General features: G+C 35.3%; 1 protein-coding gene across 1 annotated transcript; it reads left to right on the top strand.

Annotated features, from left to right (window-relative positions):
• The first annotated feature begins 8,326 nt into the window (after positions 1–8,326).
• On the top strand, positions 8,327–14,936 carry LOC123812590 (olfactory receptor 6C6-like). Its single transcript, XM_045829371.1, has 2 exons — positions 8,327–9,237; positions 14,894–14,936. Exons 1-2 carry the CDS (start codon positions 8,327–8,329, stop codon positions 14,934–14,936), a joined length of 954 nt encoding a protein of 317 aa, XP_045685327.1.
• Positions 14,937–16,602: the final 1,666 nt, after the last annotated feature.

The following is a 16,602-nucleotide window of genomic DNA, read 5'->3' on the forward strand; positions in this document are numbered from 1 at the left end:
GTGACTACAGTCCCAGCATGGCAGCACCACCTCTGTGAGTATCCCACTGCATCGTTATTCCACACTGCAACTTCGAGAATGCATGTCTTTCCTCGTGCAGACTGCCTTCCTAGCTCTGGGAGGGGAGGGAGCTGTGAAGTTACAATTGCTGATCCAGATCCCCTCCAAAGCTCCTGCAGCAGCTGCCAACCCTGGCACCAGGTGCCAAGCCAGGACTGCAGCAGCCTTGGTCTCCACTCAAGACCCAGGGACCTTACAGTCCCTACACAATTCCTTACTGTCTGTTTTTCAACATCTTATGAAACCTTTGGCTTCCAAACTTTATATAAGCTGGGATTCTGTTAGCCATACACTCTGTTCTTCAGAAGATTGGTTAGGTGTTCCAGTTGGGTGCATGAGCAAGTGGGTTCAGCTCCCCGACATCTCACCGACATCTTTGAGACCTCTATGTTGTTGATGATTTCCTTTGATGTGAAAACCCTTTTTAGTTTGATGTAGTCTTATTTGTTTATTTCTTCTTTTGTTTCCTTTGCCTGAAAAAATACATCAGAAAAAATATTGCTATGAACAATGTTTGAAGATTTAATGCCTATGTTTTTTTCTAGATTTTTTATGGTTTTGAGTCTAACATTTGTTTTTAATCCATTTTGAATTTATTCTTATGTGGTGCATGAGTAGGTGGTCCAAAGAGATGATACACCATAATCAAGAGGGATTTATTTTTGGATGCGTGGTTGCTGCAACATTCACATCAATAAATGTCATACATCACATAAACTAAAAGAAAAATAAAAACTTTATAATCATGTAAATAGATGCAGAAAAAGATTTTATTAAATCTAGCACCCATTTATGATAAAAACACTCAGAAAAATGAGAATAGAGGGAACATACATAAACATAATAAAGACATATATGTTAAACCCACTGCCAGCATCATACTCAATGGGCAAAAACTACAAGTGTTCCTCTTAAGATAAGGAACAAGACAGGGATGTCTGCTTCCAACTCCCTGGTTCAACATAGTACTGGAAGTCTTAGCCAGAGCAAGCAGACAAGAAGAAGAAATAAAAGATATCCAAATTGGAAAGAAAAAAGTAAAACTGTCATTATTTACAGATGACAATATACTGTACATAGAGAACTCCAAAGCTTCCACCAAGAAGCTACTAAAATTGATTAAGTCAGAAAAATAACATGATACAAAATGAATATCCAGAAATCAATTGCATTTTTATATGACAATAATGAAATGCTAGAAAGGGAAATTAAAATAGTTGCTTCAAAACTTTTCAGAAACATATAATCCTATAAAACTGAGTCAAGAAGAAGCAGAGATGAATAGCACAGTAGAAACCAGCACAATTGAAGCAGTAATAAAAAAACTACCAACACACGAAAACCCTGGATGGGACTGGTTCACAGGAGAATTTTACCAAATATTTAGGGAAGAGCTAACTTTTATCCTTCTCAAACTGTCCTAAAAAATGTAAGAAGAGGAAAATCCCCAAACTCTTTTTATGAGGCCAGCCTTATCCTAATTATAAAACCAGGTAAAGACACAAAAGAAAAGGACCTACAGGCCGATATCTCTCATGAACACAGATCCTAAAATCCTCAACAAAATATTGCAATCTAGATCCAGCAATACATTAAAAAAGATCATTCAGCATGATCAAGTGGAATTCATCTCAGGGATGTGAGACAGATACAATATACACAAATCAACATATGTGATACATCACATAAACAAAATGAAAGACAAAAACCACACGATCACATCAATAGATGCTGAAAAAGTTTTTGATAAAGTACAGCACTGATTAATGACAAAAAATGCTCACCAAAGTGGGAGTAGAGGAAGCATACCTCAACAAATAAAGGTCATATACTAGAAACTACAGCAAACATCATACACAATGGGCAAAAATGAAAAGGTTTTGCCCTAAGATCAGGAACAAGGCAAGAATGTCGGCTTTCATCACTTTTATTCAATATAGGATTGAAAGTTTTAGCCACGGCAATCAGATAAGAAAAGGAAATAAAAGACATCCAAATTGGGAAAAGAGGAACTAAAACTTGATATTTGCAGAGGGCATGACAATGTCCCTAAAACCCTGTAGACTCTACAAAATAAGCCCTGATTGACCAAATGAGTGAATATGGCAAAATAACTAGATACAAAGTCAATATTCAGAAGTCAAAGGCATTTTTACATACTAACATTAAGATGTAGAAACAGAAATTATGAAAAAATCCTATTTACTATAGCAACAATAATAATAAAATAGGAATAAACTTAACTAAGGTGGCAAAAGATCTGTACTGAGAAAATGATAGAACACTGAAGAAAGATATTAAGGAAGAAAAAATAAATGGAAGCATATACCATGATCATGGATTGGAAGAATCAACATTATTAAAATGTCCATAATACCCAAAGCAATTTATAGATTCAACGCAATGCCTATTAAAATAACAATGACATATTTTACAGATCTAGAACAAATATTTCAAAAATGTATATGGAACCATAAATGACCTTGAATAGCCTCAGCAATTTTGAGAAAGGAGAACAAAGTAGGAGGGATCACAATACCTGACATCAAACTATATTACAAGGCCATGGTAACCAAAACAGTCTAGTACTGGCATAGGAACAGACACATGGATCAATGGAACCAAACAGAGACCTCAGAAGTAAAACCATATCTCTATGGTCAATTAATATTAGACCTAGGGAGCATGAATATAAAATGGAGTAAAAATACCCTCTTCAGTAAATGGCATTGGGAGATCTGGACAGCTACATGAAAAAAATGAAACTAAATCAACAACTTATACCATGCAATAAAATGAACTCAAGATGCATAAAAGATTTAAATATAAGTTGTGAAACCATAAAAGTCCTAGAGGAGAACATAGGAAGAAAAATCTCAGATATTCCATGCAGCAATATTTTCACTGCTATGTCCCCTAGAGCAAGGGACATAAAGGAAAGAATAAACAAATGGGACCTCATCAAAATAAAAAGCTGGTTTTTGTTATATCGAATGGGATTTTTTTCTTGATTTCTGCTTCTGCTGTTTCATTATTGGTGTACAAAAATGCCTTGATTTCTGGATATTGACTTTGTATCCCTCTGTTTTGCCAAATTCACTTATCAGGTCAAGTAATTTTTTGGCTGAGTCTATAGGGTTTTCTATATACACTATCATGTCATCTGCAAACAATGACAGTTTTGTTTCCTCCTTTCCAATTTGGATGCCTTTTATTTCTTTTTCTTGTCTGATTGCTGTGGCTAAAACTTCCAATTCTATACAGCATGGTTGGAGCTGGAAAGCATTATGCTAAGTGAAATAAGCCAGGTGGTGAAAGACAAATACCATATGATCTCACCTTTAACAGGAACCTAAAGAACAAAACAAACAAGCAAAATATAATCAAAGACACTGAAATAGAGGACAGGCTGACAATGATCAGAGGGGAGAGGGGAGGGAATTTCAGGGGAGAATGGGACGGGTTTAAGGGAATAAATATAAAGGACACATGGACAAAAACTGGGGGGGCTGGAAATGAGATGGAGGTGAGGAGGGATGGGTGGGTGGGCTGGAATGGGAATAAAGGACAGATAATTGTACCTGAAAAATGATTAAAATAAAATAAAAAAATTAAAAAACTTCTGCACAGCTAAAGAAAACATCATCAAATTGAAAAGGGAATCAATTGTATGGGTGAATATATTTGTAAATGATACCTCAGACAAGGGTCTGATTTCCAAAGTATATAAAGAACTCACATGTCTCCACTTCAGGAAGACAAACAACCCATTTAAAAAAGGGCAAAAGACCTGAACAGACATTTATACAAGGAGAACATACAGAGGCCCAGAGTCATATGAAAGAGTGCTCAGCATCACTAGCCATCAGAGAGATGGAAATTAAAACCACAATGAGGTACCACTTCATACTGGTCAGAATGGCCATTAAGAAGAAATCAACAAACAATAAGTGCTCATGAGGTTGTGGAGAAAAGGGAACCCTAGTGCACTGTTGTTGGTGGGAATGCAGGCTGGTATAGCCACTGTGGAAAACAGTATGGAATTTCCTCAGAAAAGTGAAAATGGAACTGCCTCTCAACATGGCAATTCCATTGCTGGGACTATACCGTAAGAATCTTGAATCACCAGTACCAAAGAACCTATGCATCCCAATGTTCATAGCAACACATTTTATAATAGTCAAGTGCTGGAAGAATCTTAAGTGTCCATCAGTAGATGAGTGGGTCAAAAAACTGCGGTATATTTACACAATGGAATACTACACAGCAGAAAGAAAGAAGGAGCTCCTACCCTTCATGACAGCATGATGGAACTAGAGAGCATTGTACTAAGTGAGGTAAGCCAGGCAGTGAAAGATATATACCATACGATCTCACCTATAAGTGGAATCTAATGAAGAAAACAAACAAGTAAGCAAAATATAACCAGAGACATGGAAATAAAGAGTAAACTGACAGTGACCAGAGGGGAGAGGTAGTGAGATTATTGGGAAAAGAAGGGGAGAAGGAAGTCAAGGAACATGTATAAAGACCCAGGACATGGAGAAGAGGGTGCAGATTGACTGTGGGAGTGAAGGGGGTTGTGGGTGGGGCAGGGGAGAACTATAGAGAAAATGTGGGACAACTGTAATTGAACAACAACGAACAAAAAACACTGTGGAGTAAATTTAACCAGAATGTAAAAGACCTGAACTTGGAAAATTATGAGACACTGAAAAAAGACATTCAAGAAGATACAAATAAGTTGGAGCATATACCATGTTCACAGATAGGAAGAATTATCATCATTAAAATGTCTATATTACCCAAAGCAATCTATAGGTTTATTGGAATTTCTATCAAGATACTAATCATGTAGTTCACAGAATTAGAGCAAATATTTCAAAAATGTATATAGAACCACAAAAGGCTCCAAATAGCAATAGTGATCTTGAGAGAGAAGAACAAATTTGGAGGAATAATGCTATCTAATATCAAACTAATCTATGAGGTCATAGTAATCAAAACAGCATCATAATGGCATAAAAACAGACACCATATATCAATGGAATAGAGAGCCCAGAAGTAAACCCATGCCTTTTTAGTCAATTCATATTTGACAGAGGAGGCATGCACATACAATGGCCTAGAGATAGTTTATTTGATAAATGGTGTTGGAAAAATACTTTTACTTCTTTTTGTTGATTTTTTATATTATAACAAAATTATCCAGGACTTTATTTCATAATAATTTACAGCTATATGTAACCAATCCATTTTACTTACTTGGAACAGAATCTTCAAATGTTTAGATATTTGAATTCTCTTTAATAGGTCCTCATGTTATAAACTAAACGTGCCACCATAGGTTTTTCCCTCCCACATATTTCAAACAAAACAAAACAAAACAAAACAAAACAAAACCCTCCACTCTCCTAAAGTTAAAAAAATTCCTCAAACATATTTTAGTAATATAGAGTTAAAACACTTATTTTAAAATTGAATTTATTTGCAACATTAAAATCCACTATAGGGTGGCCTGGGACATGGAGGCTGAGGGTAACTTTCCAGGGGGAAGAGGGAAGGAGTGTGATGGTAGCTATATTTGGGGCCCATGGATCTGAGACACGCTGGGGCCATAACTGGCATGTGGTTGCAGAAGATGGAGAGAAGGCTCTTGGCTGTGAACATGGTCAGAAGCACAACCCCCAAAGCAAGTAATTGATAAACTGGACTTCATCAAATTACAAACATCTGCTCATCAACAAATGGTGCTCTGGCATCTGGGTATTACACATTCAAAAGAGTGATGGTATGTGGTGATGAAGGTGATGTGACTTTGGGTGGTGGGCACAGAATGTAACAGACAGATAATTTATCATAAAATGTACTCTTGAAACCTATAGGATCCTATTAGCCAATGTCACCAAAATAAATTAAAAGACAAAAAAAATTCCCCCAAATCCACTATAGGCCTACTATTATTATTATTTTATTTATTAATAGCAAAAGAAAGCTTCTTATTAGAGACACCAGAAAATAGACCAGGAGGTTTCCTATATTGTCTTTAGTCTATGAAATAATTTATGTTTTCATTTCATATTTCCCAGATTAAAAAGTGAAAAAAACTGAGTAGAATTTTTTTTTATTGGTACATAAATAGTACTTTTTGAACACCGGTCTCTAGGGGAATATTTTACCTATCCTTGTTTTCTGACTTCAATATGTTCCCTTGTGTCTTTATTGAGCCAAAATATAAAATTTAGTTAGAATCATGGGATATGTTAAATTTCTCTACTTAAGCTTGGAATTTCTTCCTAGTTTTTAATCATCTGTGATGTAACACTTCCAGTTAAAGATTAAGGAAACTTAAAACTTAGTGACCATTAAACCAAACTGGAGAGGATGATGTAGATACATCAGTGCTCTTTAGTATTTGAATACTGAGATGTATTGTGAGTGTGAACTTCAGTGAAAAATAGGGCATATTTTGAAAAAATAAATAAAATATATTCTACCTTTTATTTGAATACTTTTTTGAAGATATTTGTTTTGTAAAAATTCTTTTAATAATGGAATAAAATCCTCAAATGATTATCATCACTTTTAATTTATTTAGTTCATATATTGTACTATATACCATAACAAAACAAGAAATCTCAATATGCCCTGTGTAAGGTAAGTCAAGTTTTAAGTTTAACATGCCTTTTTTTGAATCAGACATTAGAGAAATAATTTGGAAGTACAAGAAAACTAAATTTGTCTTTAAATTGTCTTATGGATCTATTCCTTTTGATGGAGAATTAAAACTCCTACATAATGTTGTTAGGAACATATATAAATATATTAACATATATTTTCACATGTAAAATCAGTAATTAATTTTCTTTATCATTTATGAACATAACCACATTAGATAAATCACAAAGCAAAAATTAGGTAGAAGGTATTTTTCACATTTTTGGAAAATTCAAAAAATATTTACACCAGTTCAAGGTTAAGGACAATTGGTGTGACTAACAAAACTCAAAAAATAATGATGATGAAATAAAATAATGTATTTAATAGTAAATTTAGTTTACCACATCATAATGTTCTACAGACAGTGAATAAAAATGTGTATTTATATTTTAATGAGAGGAAAGTGATTAATGGAAAAACTTAAGGAACAATGAAATAAAAATATTTATGTTGGACTGCAAGGACAATCATTATTTATGAACAATAGGCAGATTAAATTTGGTGGAAGTATTCAGGTGTTTAACACAAATATTCTAAGGATTTAGTAGTTTTGAAAAAGAGTATGTGTGAGTAAAATAATTTCAAGTTATCGGGCAAAGCAGGGAATATGTTTGAATAACTTAGTTAATAAGAAAAAAATACTTACCTGGTGTTTTATTTTTTTTGTTATAGCTTATATTTTAAAACATGAGGAAAATGGAAACCCTTAAAGAATATCATCTGGCAATTTTGAAAATTTAGCTAAGACAAAGAGTCTTGCTCTACTACAAAGAATATAATTAATAAAAAACAAATTACAATTAGCAACTATGGAATATTGTTATAACACCAGTCAGTGACAAGAACTGTGCTTAAAATCATTTTATACTCAGATGAAAAGATGTCATTTTTTAATGTAATCTGCACAACCATAAAGAAGGTAATATGAAACTATTGTAAACTGAATAAAGTAAAGATGGATCATAATATAGCATGACCAATTTCAGTTTTTCCGTTTGTTTTCTTTCCCAAGCCATGCAGATTTGAGTTATTGTTGATGATTCAATGGAAATTTTCTAAGTGTTGAGTGTAAAGGTCACTGGTAAAATATGTGAATAGGCAAGTAGATGGAATTTTAAAAATTTAAAAAATGTAAGAAAGGATATATAAAATGGTGCTCAGTGATGAATAAATGGAATAAAATTACTTGAAATACTTACTGAATTCTGTAAATAGAAAATATAAACTACTTACATAGTCTTCTAGGGTAAAGTCTTTGAAAGATGGGCTATAGATCAATACTAAATTGTGCAGCTAAATTTTGAATGACAATAGGCCCTTTATAGTAAGAAATCTTGCCAAGGAAGAAATATGCAGCATTTTTAGAAAGATGGCTGATATGAGATGAGATGTTCATTTTGATGAACTGAAAGTAGATTTTGAAAATATTTGCACATTGGTAAGTTTCTGAATGTGAAACATTTTGTGGCTGAAAATAAAGGAAACTATTTTCTTAGATGTGTTTTAATTTTTGTTTTCTCTAGCTTTGATAGGAAAAAAAAAAGAAATGAACCAGTCAACGGAAATAGAGTTCATTTTGCTTGGACTGACAGATGACCCTGTGTTGCAAATTGTGATTTTCCTGTTTCTGTTGTTCAACTACATCTTGAGCCTGACAGGGAACTTAATTATCATCCTCCTCACCATACTGGATCCCCATCTCAAGACTCCAATGTATTTCTTCCTCCGAAATTTCTCCTTCTTAGAGATTTCATTCACAAGTGTCTGCATTCCACGATACTTAATAAGCATTTTTACTGGAGACAAAACAATCTCCTACAATGGTTGTGCCACTCAATTATTCTTTTTTCTTTTATTAGGAGGTACAGAATTTTACCTTCTGGCTGCCATGTCCTATGACCGCTATGCTGCCATCTGCAAACCACTGCATTATTCCACCATCATGAACAGCAAAGTGTGCTCTCAGCTTGTGGTCGGCTCTTGGGTAACTGGATTCCTAATCATATTTCCCCCTTTGGTCTTGGGACTCAAGCTCGATTTCTGTGATTCCAAAACTATTGATCACTTCCTCTGTGACTCTTCTCCTATACTGCAGATCTCTTGCACAGATACACAGGTTATAGAATTGATGGCCTTCGTCTTAGCTGTGGTGACACTTGTCATCACTTTGTTGTTAGTGGTCCTTTCCTACATATACATCATCAAAACCATTCTAAAATTCCCTTCTGTTCACCAACGAACAAAGGCCTTCTCCACCTGTTCCTCACACATGGTGGTCATCTCTATTACTTGTGGGAGTTGCATCTTTATGTATGTGAAACCTTCAGCAAAGGAAAGGATGACTTTAACTAAAGGTGTAGCTGTGCTCAATACCTCTGTTGCTCCATTACTAAACCCCTTCATTTACACTCTAAGGAACCAGCAGGTGAAAGCAGCTCTCGAGGATATGCTTCAAAGGTTTTGCCAATTTGAAATCAAAGACAAAATTAGGATGTAGTATGTTGTTGAAACATGAATGAGGAAATTGAAAACAATTTTCAGTTCATTAGTTCATAGCTATGCCATTTCTCCCCTCAATGATTTTTATCATATTAGGTTTACTGAGTCTTCCTGATCACTTCTCTCTGTTGTTCCTGAAAAGATCTTTTCATTCATTGAAGAAAGCAGTGGTAAGCTGCTTTATTCAGAATAGTAAAACACATTTTGACTTGAAATATCTGTTCCCATAAATGATACTTTTATGTACCAAATGCTTTCAAAAATAAATCTTGCTGGATATATATAGTTAATTATTTCAACATGTGTGTGCTAGTTGCTAAGCATTGCATGTGTTCTTAAGTATTTTTTCTGCTAACTCTGTGAGAGACAAACTCAAAACCTGATAATTACTGTAACATGTAATAATTGCTATTGTGGTGAAATAGAGAGAATATCTCCCCAAGAGTGAACCATTTACTTTGACCAGTGAGAAAAGTCAGTATATACAATATTCTGAAATGCCAGTCACTGAAAGCCCCTATCATCCCACAATGCCCTTTGAAATAAGCTGTCTGCAGAAAGTAAATAGATTGTGTCTTCATGTCTTGGTGACTCTACTTCTCACTTCCTATTCTCCAAAGCAGTTGAGCTTTAGGAATGTCTCTAGAGGAGAAAAAAAAAAAGAAAAAGAAGACCATGTGTGGAAGAATTCCAGTGACCATTTTATTGCTCATTTTAGAAGCCCATCTCAGTTCCAAATTGAGTTCTATGATATTTTTTAATGCAACAGATTTCAAAACTCGGTCTGCTTATAAAGAGGTAGGGGAACCATGTTTGAACACTTGCTAGAATGTTGAGAAAAATTATATCAAAGATCTCAAGTTGAAGGCCTGTGGAGACTGGTTCAGGAAACCTTGTGGGAAATGGCAGTGACTCTCAGAAGTTTCTGTGAAAGTATCTATCAGTAGTCTCAGCAGTGAAGTAGGTAGTTCTCACATACTGAAAAACCTGGAGAAGACTCTGGACCTCCCATCTGCTCACCAGTCTGACCAGAGACACTTCTGGAGAATAAAAGCCTCTGCTTCTCTTCTAACTTCCAAATTTTGCACAAAGTCTTCTCACTGACAAACTGTAAATTTGAGCTACACAGGGAAGAGGACCCTTGGGGATGGTATTCTGATTTCCCCTGCACTTAGAGGACAACTAGGAAAATCATGTGTGATGAGTTGGCAACATACAATGCAGTGACTTTGCAGTTCAATGCAATTACTTTGAAAATAACAAAAAATGTGGTCTCACAAATTGCAGATCATTGCTACTTCAAGTGGCTTTGCCAAAGAATGATGTCAGCATTAGGGGCAAGTTAGGAGAGATGAGATTTGTTTTGCAACTTCTTGTTTAGTTTATATTATTAAATAGGACAGTGTTGAAGATTTTAACATTACGAATGCTTTGATCCATGTAATGTATTCATATTACTTCAGACACCTTTGGTAGCCCTGTTGAAAAGTAGGTTTCTATAGGGTACAATAGAAATAAATTATATTACTACTGAAGTAACTATTTTACCCAGGAGGCTAACACAAATCTAGCACACAATAGAAAATTACAAATTTCTATGGTGAGAACATATAAGATGCACTCTCTTAGTAACTTTTAAGTATATAATACAGTATGGTAGCAGTTATCATGCTGTATATTAGATCCCCACACTTATTCATTCATCTTATGACTAGAATTTTGTACTTTTTAAACAATATCTCCCCATTTCCTGATGTTTTAGTCCCTGGTGATTTTTAATTTGTATATGGATTCTGTGATTGAGACAGAATCATGAAATGAGTTCATCAACTATCATCTATATGTTTGATATATTATTATTACAAATGTTACATTATCATTTGCTATCAGTGCAATATAAAAACTGAATGGTAGCCCTGGCTAGCGTAGCTCAGTGGATTGAGCATGGGCTGGGAACCAAAGCATCGCAGGTTCGATTCCCACTCAGGGCACATGCCTGGGTTGCAGGCCACAGCCCCCAGGAACCGCACATTGATGTTTCTTTCTCTCTCTCTTTCTCCCTCCCTTCCCTCTCTAAAACTAAATAAATGAAATCTTAAAAAAGAGGGGACTAGAAATTCCACATTAAGGAAGTACTGTGAATAAAAACAAACTGAATGGTAAAGAAATTGATCATCAATTAACACAACACAGTACTGTCATAAACAATATTTTCTCCTTCCTTTTTCCAATATAGATTAAATCAGAAAATGAATAAGCAGACATAGTGTTTCATATGTAAAGAAATTTAAATCAGTTGTATACATACATTTGAATGTTTTAGAAATATGACAGTGATGAAGATGATGACAATGGTGATACAAATAAAGCTAAGTTTGTGGCCCTGGCAGTGGAAGTGTTATATTGTTGTCTACATGGTCTGAGAAAAGTTACTTGAGATGATAGCATAGGGTTGAGTTTCCTCAGACATAAAATGAATACATATACATCAAAATTATTTTCATAATGAAAATGAATGACATTTTAATTTTACAGTATAACAAGAATCAGGCTGCTCCAGACATTCTGAAAGAATTATATATCATCTGGTTGAAATCTAATCTATCTCTTCCTCTTCCTCCTACCCCAAATTTATCTACCCGTCTTTCTCTCAACCGTGTTGCCTTCCATGCTTTTTTAAACCCAATACATAACCATGAAATTATAAAAATTAAAATTAGAAAGAAGATTGTTTCTCTAGAGGAAATAAGAGGATTGTTTTAATTTAAAAGCAAAGTTTAATTCTTGTAATTGCTGAGACTGGTGAGTGAAGTGGCTCAGGTCAAAGTAATAATTGATCTGAAATCTCATGCACTTCTCTGTTCCCTCTTGAAATGTACTCCTAGGAAGTCCAGTTAAAAATGTAAACTAAGGGGTAAACTTTCCAATGACATGAACATATAACTCTGCTGAATGATTTACCTAAGAAGACTCCTGGACAGATATACTGGGAAAGTGGGCAGAGGAAGATCCTGGGCATGGTATGAGAACATCACACTCACGTGTAACATCCTAAACAGAGTGAGAGTTCTGTGTTGTGGAGAGAAGCTTCCAATATCTGGGGATGAAAGGGACAGGCAGCTCTGATTCCTATATTACTTAACAAAATATCAAAGAGTAGTGAGCTAGAACAGTTAAAATGAGTTCCTGGTTAAAAGTCTGTGTAACTACTCCCAAAGCTTGGATAAAGTAAAATAGTAGTTTTCCTTGCTTCTGCTTTTTGAGAAGAAATTTACTTATAGATACACACGTATATCCATGCACAAATGAACTGCTAAAATTCTTGAAAACAATTAGAACCTAAGCTAACTCCAATATCTATCAAAGCAGAATGCCGCAAAAAATATGCATAACAAATAAATGATAAGAATATCTTTTTCTTCCATTTGTTTGTGTCTTCCTTAATTTCTTTCTTTATTGTTGTGTACTTTTCTGAGTACAGGTCTTTTACATCCTTGGTTAGGTTTATTGCTTAAAGTACCTTATTTTTCTTGTTGCTATATCAAATGGGATTTTTTTCCTGATTTCTGTTTCTGATATTTCATTGTTGAGGTACAACAATGCCTTTGATTTCTGAATATTGACTTTATATCCTGCTGTTTTGCCAAATTCATTTATTGCATCGAATAGTTTTTGGTGGAGTCTATAGAATCTTCTATATACACTATCATGTCATCTGCAAACAATGACAGTTTACTTCCTCCTTTCCAATTTGGATGTCTTTTACTTCTTTTTCTTGTCTGATGCTGGGGCTCCCAGTACTATGTTGAATAGAAGTGGTGAAAGTGTGAAGCATGAATTGGAAGCATTAACATAATCAAAATGTCCATACTACCCAAAGCAATTATAGATTCAATCCAACCCCTATTAAAGTACCAATGGCATATTTCAGAGATATAGAAAAAACAATTCAAAAATTTATATGGAACCATAAATGACCCCATACAGATGCAGCAATTTTGATAGAGAATAACTAAGTAGGAGGGATTACAATAACTGATATCAAAATGTACTACAAGGCCACTGTAATCAAAACAGCCTGGTACTGGCATAAGAATAGAAACATAGAACAATGAAACAAAATAGAAAGCCCAGAAATAACCCCAAATCTCCATGATCAATTAGTACTTGAGAAAGGGGGCAGGAACATAAAATGGAATACAAATAGCCATTTTCCAAAGTAAAGAACACATGTATAAAGGACACATGGACAAAACCAAATGGGGTAGGTTTGAGGGTGGGATGTGGGGATGGGTGGGGCAGGTGGGGGTGGTTGGTGGAAAATGGAGACAACTGCACTTGAATAACAATAAAAAATAAGAAAGACAAATATCACATGATTTCACTTTTATGTGGAATCTAAAGAACAAAATAAACTAACAAACAATACAGAAACAGATTTATAGACACAGAGAACAGACTTGACAGCTGTCAGAGGGGATGGGGTAGGAAGGCTGAGTGAAAAAAATGAAGGAATTTAAGAAAAACCCTCACAGACACAGGCAATATATGGTGATTACCAGAGGGAAAGGGGTTGGAGGAAGGTAGAATAGAGTGTGAGGGGAGACACTGATGGAAGGAAACTTGGCTAGGAGTGGTGAACTCAATACAATATATAGATGATATATTTTAAAATTGTACCCCTGAAAACTTTATAATTTTATTAACCAATGTCACCTCTGTAAATTCAACAAAAACGAGAGAGCACCACACAAATGAGTGTCATGATTAATGTTAATGCATCACAGGTAATGATCATTTTCTATATGAACCATGTAACTGATCATGAAGTCTTCAGGAGAGGAGATGGATCACTTCCAAAATGACCAATCAGGTTGGAGCCATAGATTTCTACCTAAATTTTAGAGAGTAGAGGAAAATCAGCCAATCAACAGTGGAGGATGAGAGTACAGAACTTTTGGTTCATGATGACCACATATGCAAGGGTTGTCATCATATGACCACAAAGTAATGACACAACATGCCAGCCAGGAGAAAAGAATTCTGTTGCTCCAAAAAGTGTATAAAATATTTGAGGAGCACAAGCATTGCAAGGAATGGTATTATCACCAGTTAACATGATACAAAGGAATCTAGGAACAAACACTTGCGAATCTGACTTCCATGAATGAGAAATTCCTGAGGGGGAAAAAACAGATGGAAGTTTTAAGGTAAGAATCAACCAATGAGAGCATGATAATAGTCAGACTACCTGTTACACTCAACATAAGGGTGATAAGTAGAAGAATAAAGAGCCTTCATTTGGGAATCATGGGTCAGTCCTGAAAAGATCGATGTGCTTTCTTATATATTACTAACTTCTGACTTCTCTCCATTTGCAAGGCAATTTGAGAAACTGAATTTGATATGAAGGGTCTCTCAATAAGGGTTGATGACCTTCTCCTTCTTTCCCCTATTAACCCTCTTCCCCCTTCCCTCTGGTTACTCTCAGTTTGTTCTTTATTTCAATGTCTCTGGTTATATTTTGCTTAGTTGTTTGTTTTGTTGATTAGGTTCCACTTATAGGTGAGATCATATGGTATTTGTCTTTCACTGTCTGGCTTATTTCACTTAGCATAGTGTTCTTCAGTTCCACCCATGCTAAACTTTTCATCTAGTACTTCACAACACATCCTGGGAATCTTTACACATGTAGGTTATTTTGATCTTCATTGAGAAAGAAATGTTGGGTATAGGATGAGTATCATTACAAAAATTGCATACTTTCATACAGCTTGCCTTGAGATGCGATTTCTTTTCAGTTACTTTGGTTTAAGTATCACCTAGGTAAAATCAATTTGCCTATCCTAAGCACATTAGTTTTTCATTACTTTTTTAGCTCTATGCAGTTTACCTCCTACTATCTTAATTTCCATGTCATCATTTCAACCTTTCATCCTGAATTCACAACACTGTGATAATTGTAATAGCCAGAGATTCATGACTAAATTTCCTCTCTTTAATGTTTGTATTATGATTACCTATCTTTTAGTGTCTCTGAGTTTACTAATTTAGGTGTCCTATTTTCTTTTCCTCATGTAGGTAAGTAGAATTCTAAGAAAAAAAATATATATGAGAAAATAAACTTCTGCACAAGATGGAGGCAGAGATAGACACACTGTGCCTCCTTGCACAACCAAAAGAAGGACAAAATATTTACAATAACAATAACGAGAACTGCTAGAAAATCAAACTATAGGGAAGTCCAACAACCATGGAATTAAAGAAGAAACACTCATCCTAACTGGTAGGAGCGGTGGAGAAGGGAAGCTGGGGTGGAGAGGACTCGCAGCAAGGCAGCAACTGGGGGACCAGTGTGAGCAAGGCAGTGGCTGGCAGAGCAGAGGATCCCACATTTGTATGTGGATAAATCAGGATGAACAACAGGGGAGTGAGACAGACTGTGCAACCCAGGGTTCCTGTGTGGGGAAATAAAGCCTCAAAACCTCTGACTGAAAATACCTGTGGGAGTTGAAGTACCAGGAGGAACTCCCAGCCTCACAGGATAGTTCATGGAGAGATGACCCACAGGGTTCTAGAATGTACACAAAACCCATACCTAGGAATCAGCACCATAAGTGTCCAAATGCTTGTGGGTAGCAGGGGAAGTGACTGAAAGCCAGTTGAGAGCTGAGCAAGTGGATTGTTCTCTCTCAGACCCCTCCCCATATACAGAAATACACCAAAATGAAGTGGGTTGATCATCCCTGGTGAATACCTAAGACTCTGTCCCTTACTACATAACATGTGCACTGAGACAAAAAAAAAATATGACCCAAATGAAGGAACAGATCAAAGTGCCAGAAAAATACAACTAAGCGATGAAAAGGTAGCCAACCTATTAGATGCCCAGTTCAAAACACTGGTAATCAGGATGCTCACAGAAATGATTGTGTATGGTTGCCAAATACAGGAAAAACTGAAGGTTATTAAAAGTGAAATAAAGGAAAATGTACAGGGAGCCAATAGCAATGGAAAAGAATCAGGGACTCAAATAAATGGTTTAGAGAAGAAGGAAGAAATAAACATTCAACCAGAACAGAATGAATTTGTTGTTGAAAGTTTCTCCACATAGTTAATTGTTTTGTAATTACTTAAGCAGAAAGATATGCACAAACTTGTTATTCTGACAGGACTAGAAGGAAAATTCTATTTTTCATCTTGTTTTTTTAAAAATTATTTTATTGTTGTTCAATTACAGTTGTCTGAATTTCCCCTCCAACACTCCCTCTGCATCCCAGACAAACCCACCTTTCTCCCTTGCTTCCACCCTTCCCCCTTGGT

The sequence above is a fragment of the Phyllostomus hastatus genome, unplaced genomic scaffold, assembly GCF_019186645.2.
Source record: "Phyllostomus hastatus isolate PE091 unplaced genomic scaffold, TTU_PhHast_1.1 phas_scaffold_93, whole genome shotgun sequence".
Lineage (NCBI taxonomy): Eukaryota > Metazoa > Chordata > Mammalia > Chiroptera > Phyllostomidae > Phyllostomus > Phyllostomus hastatus.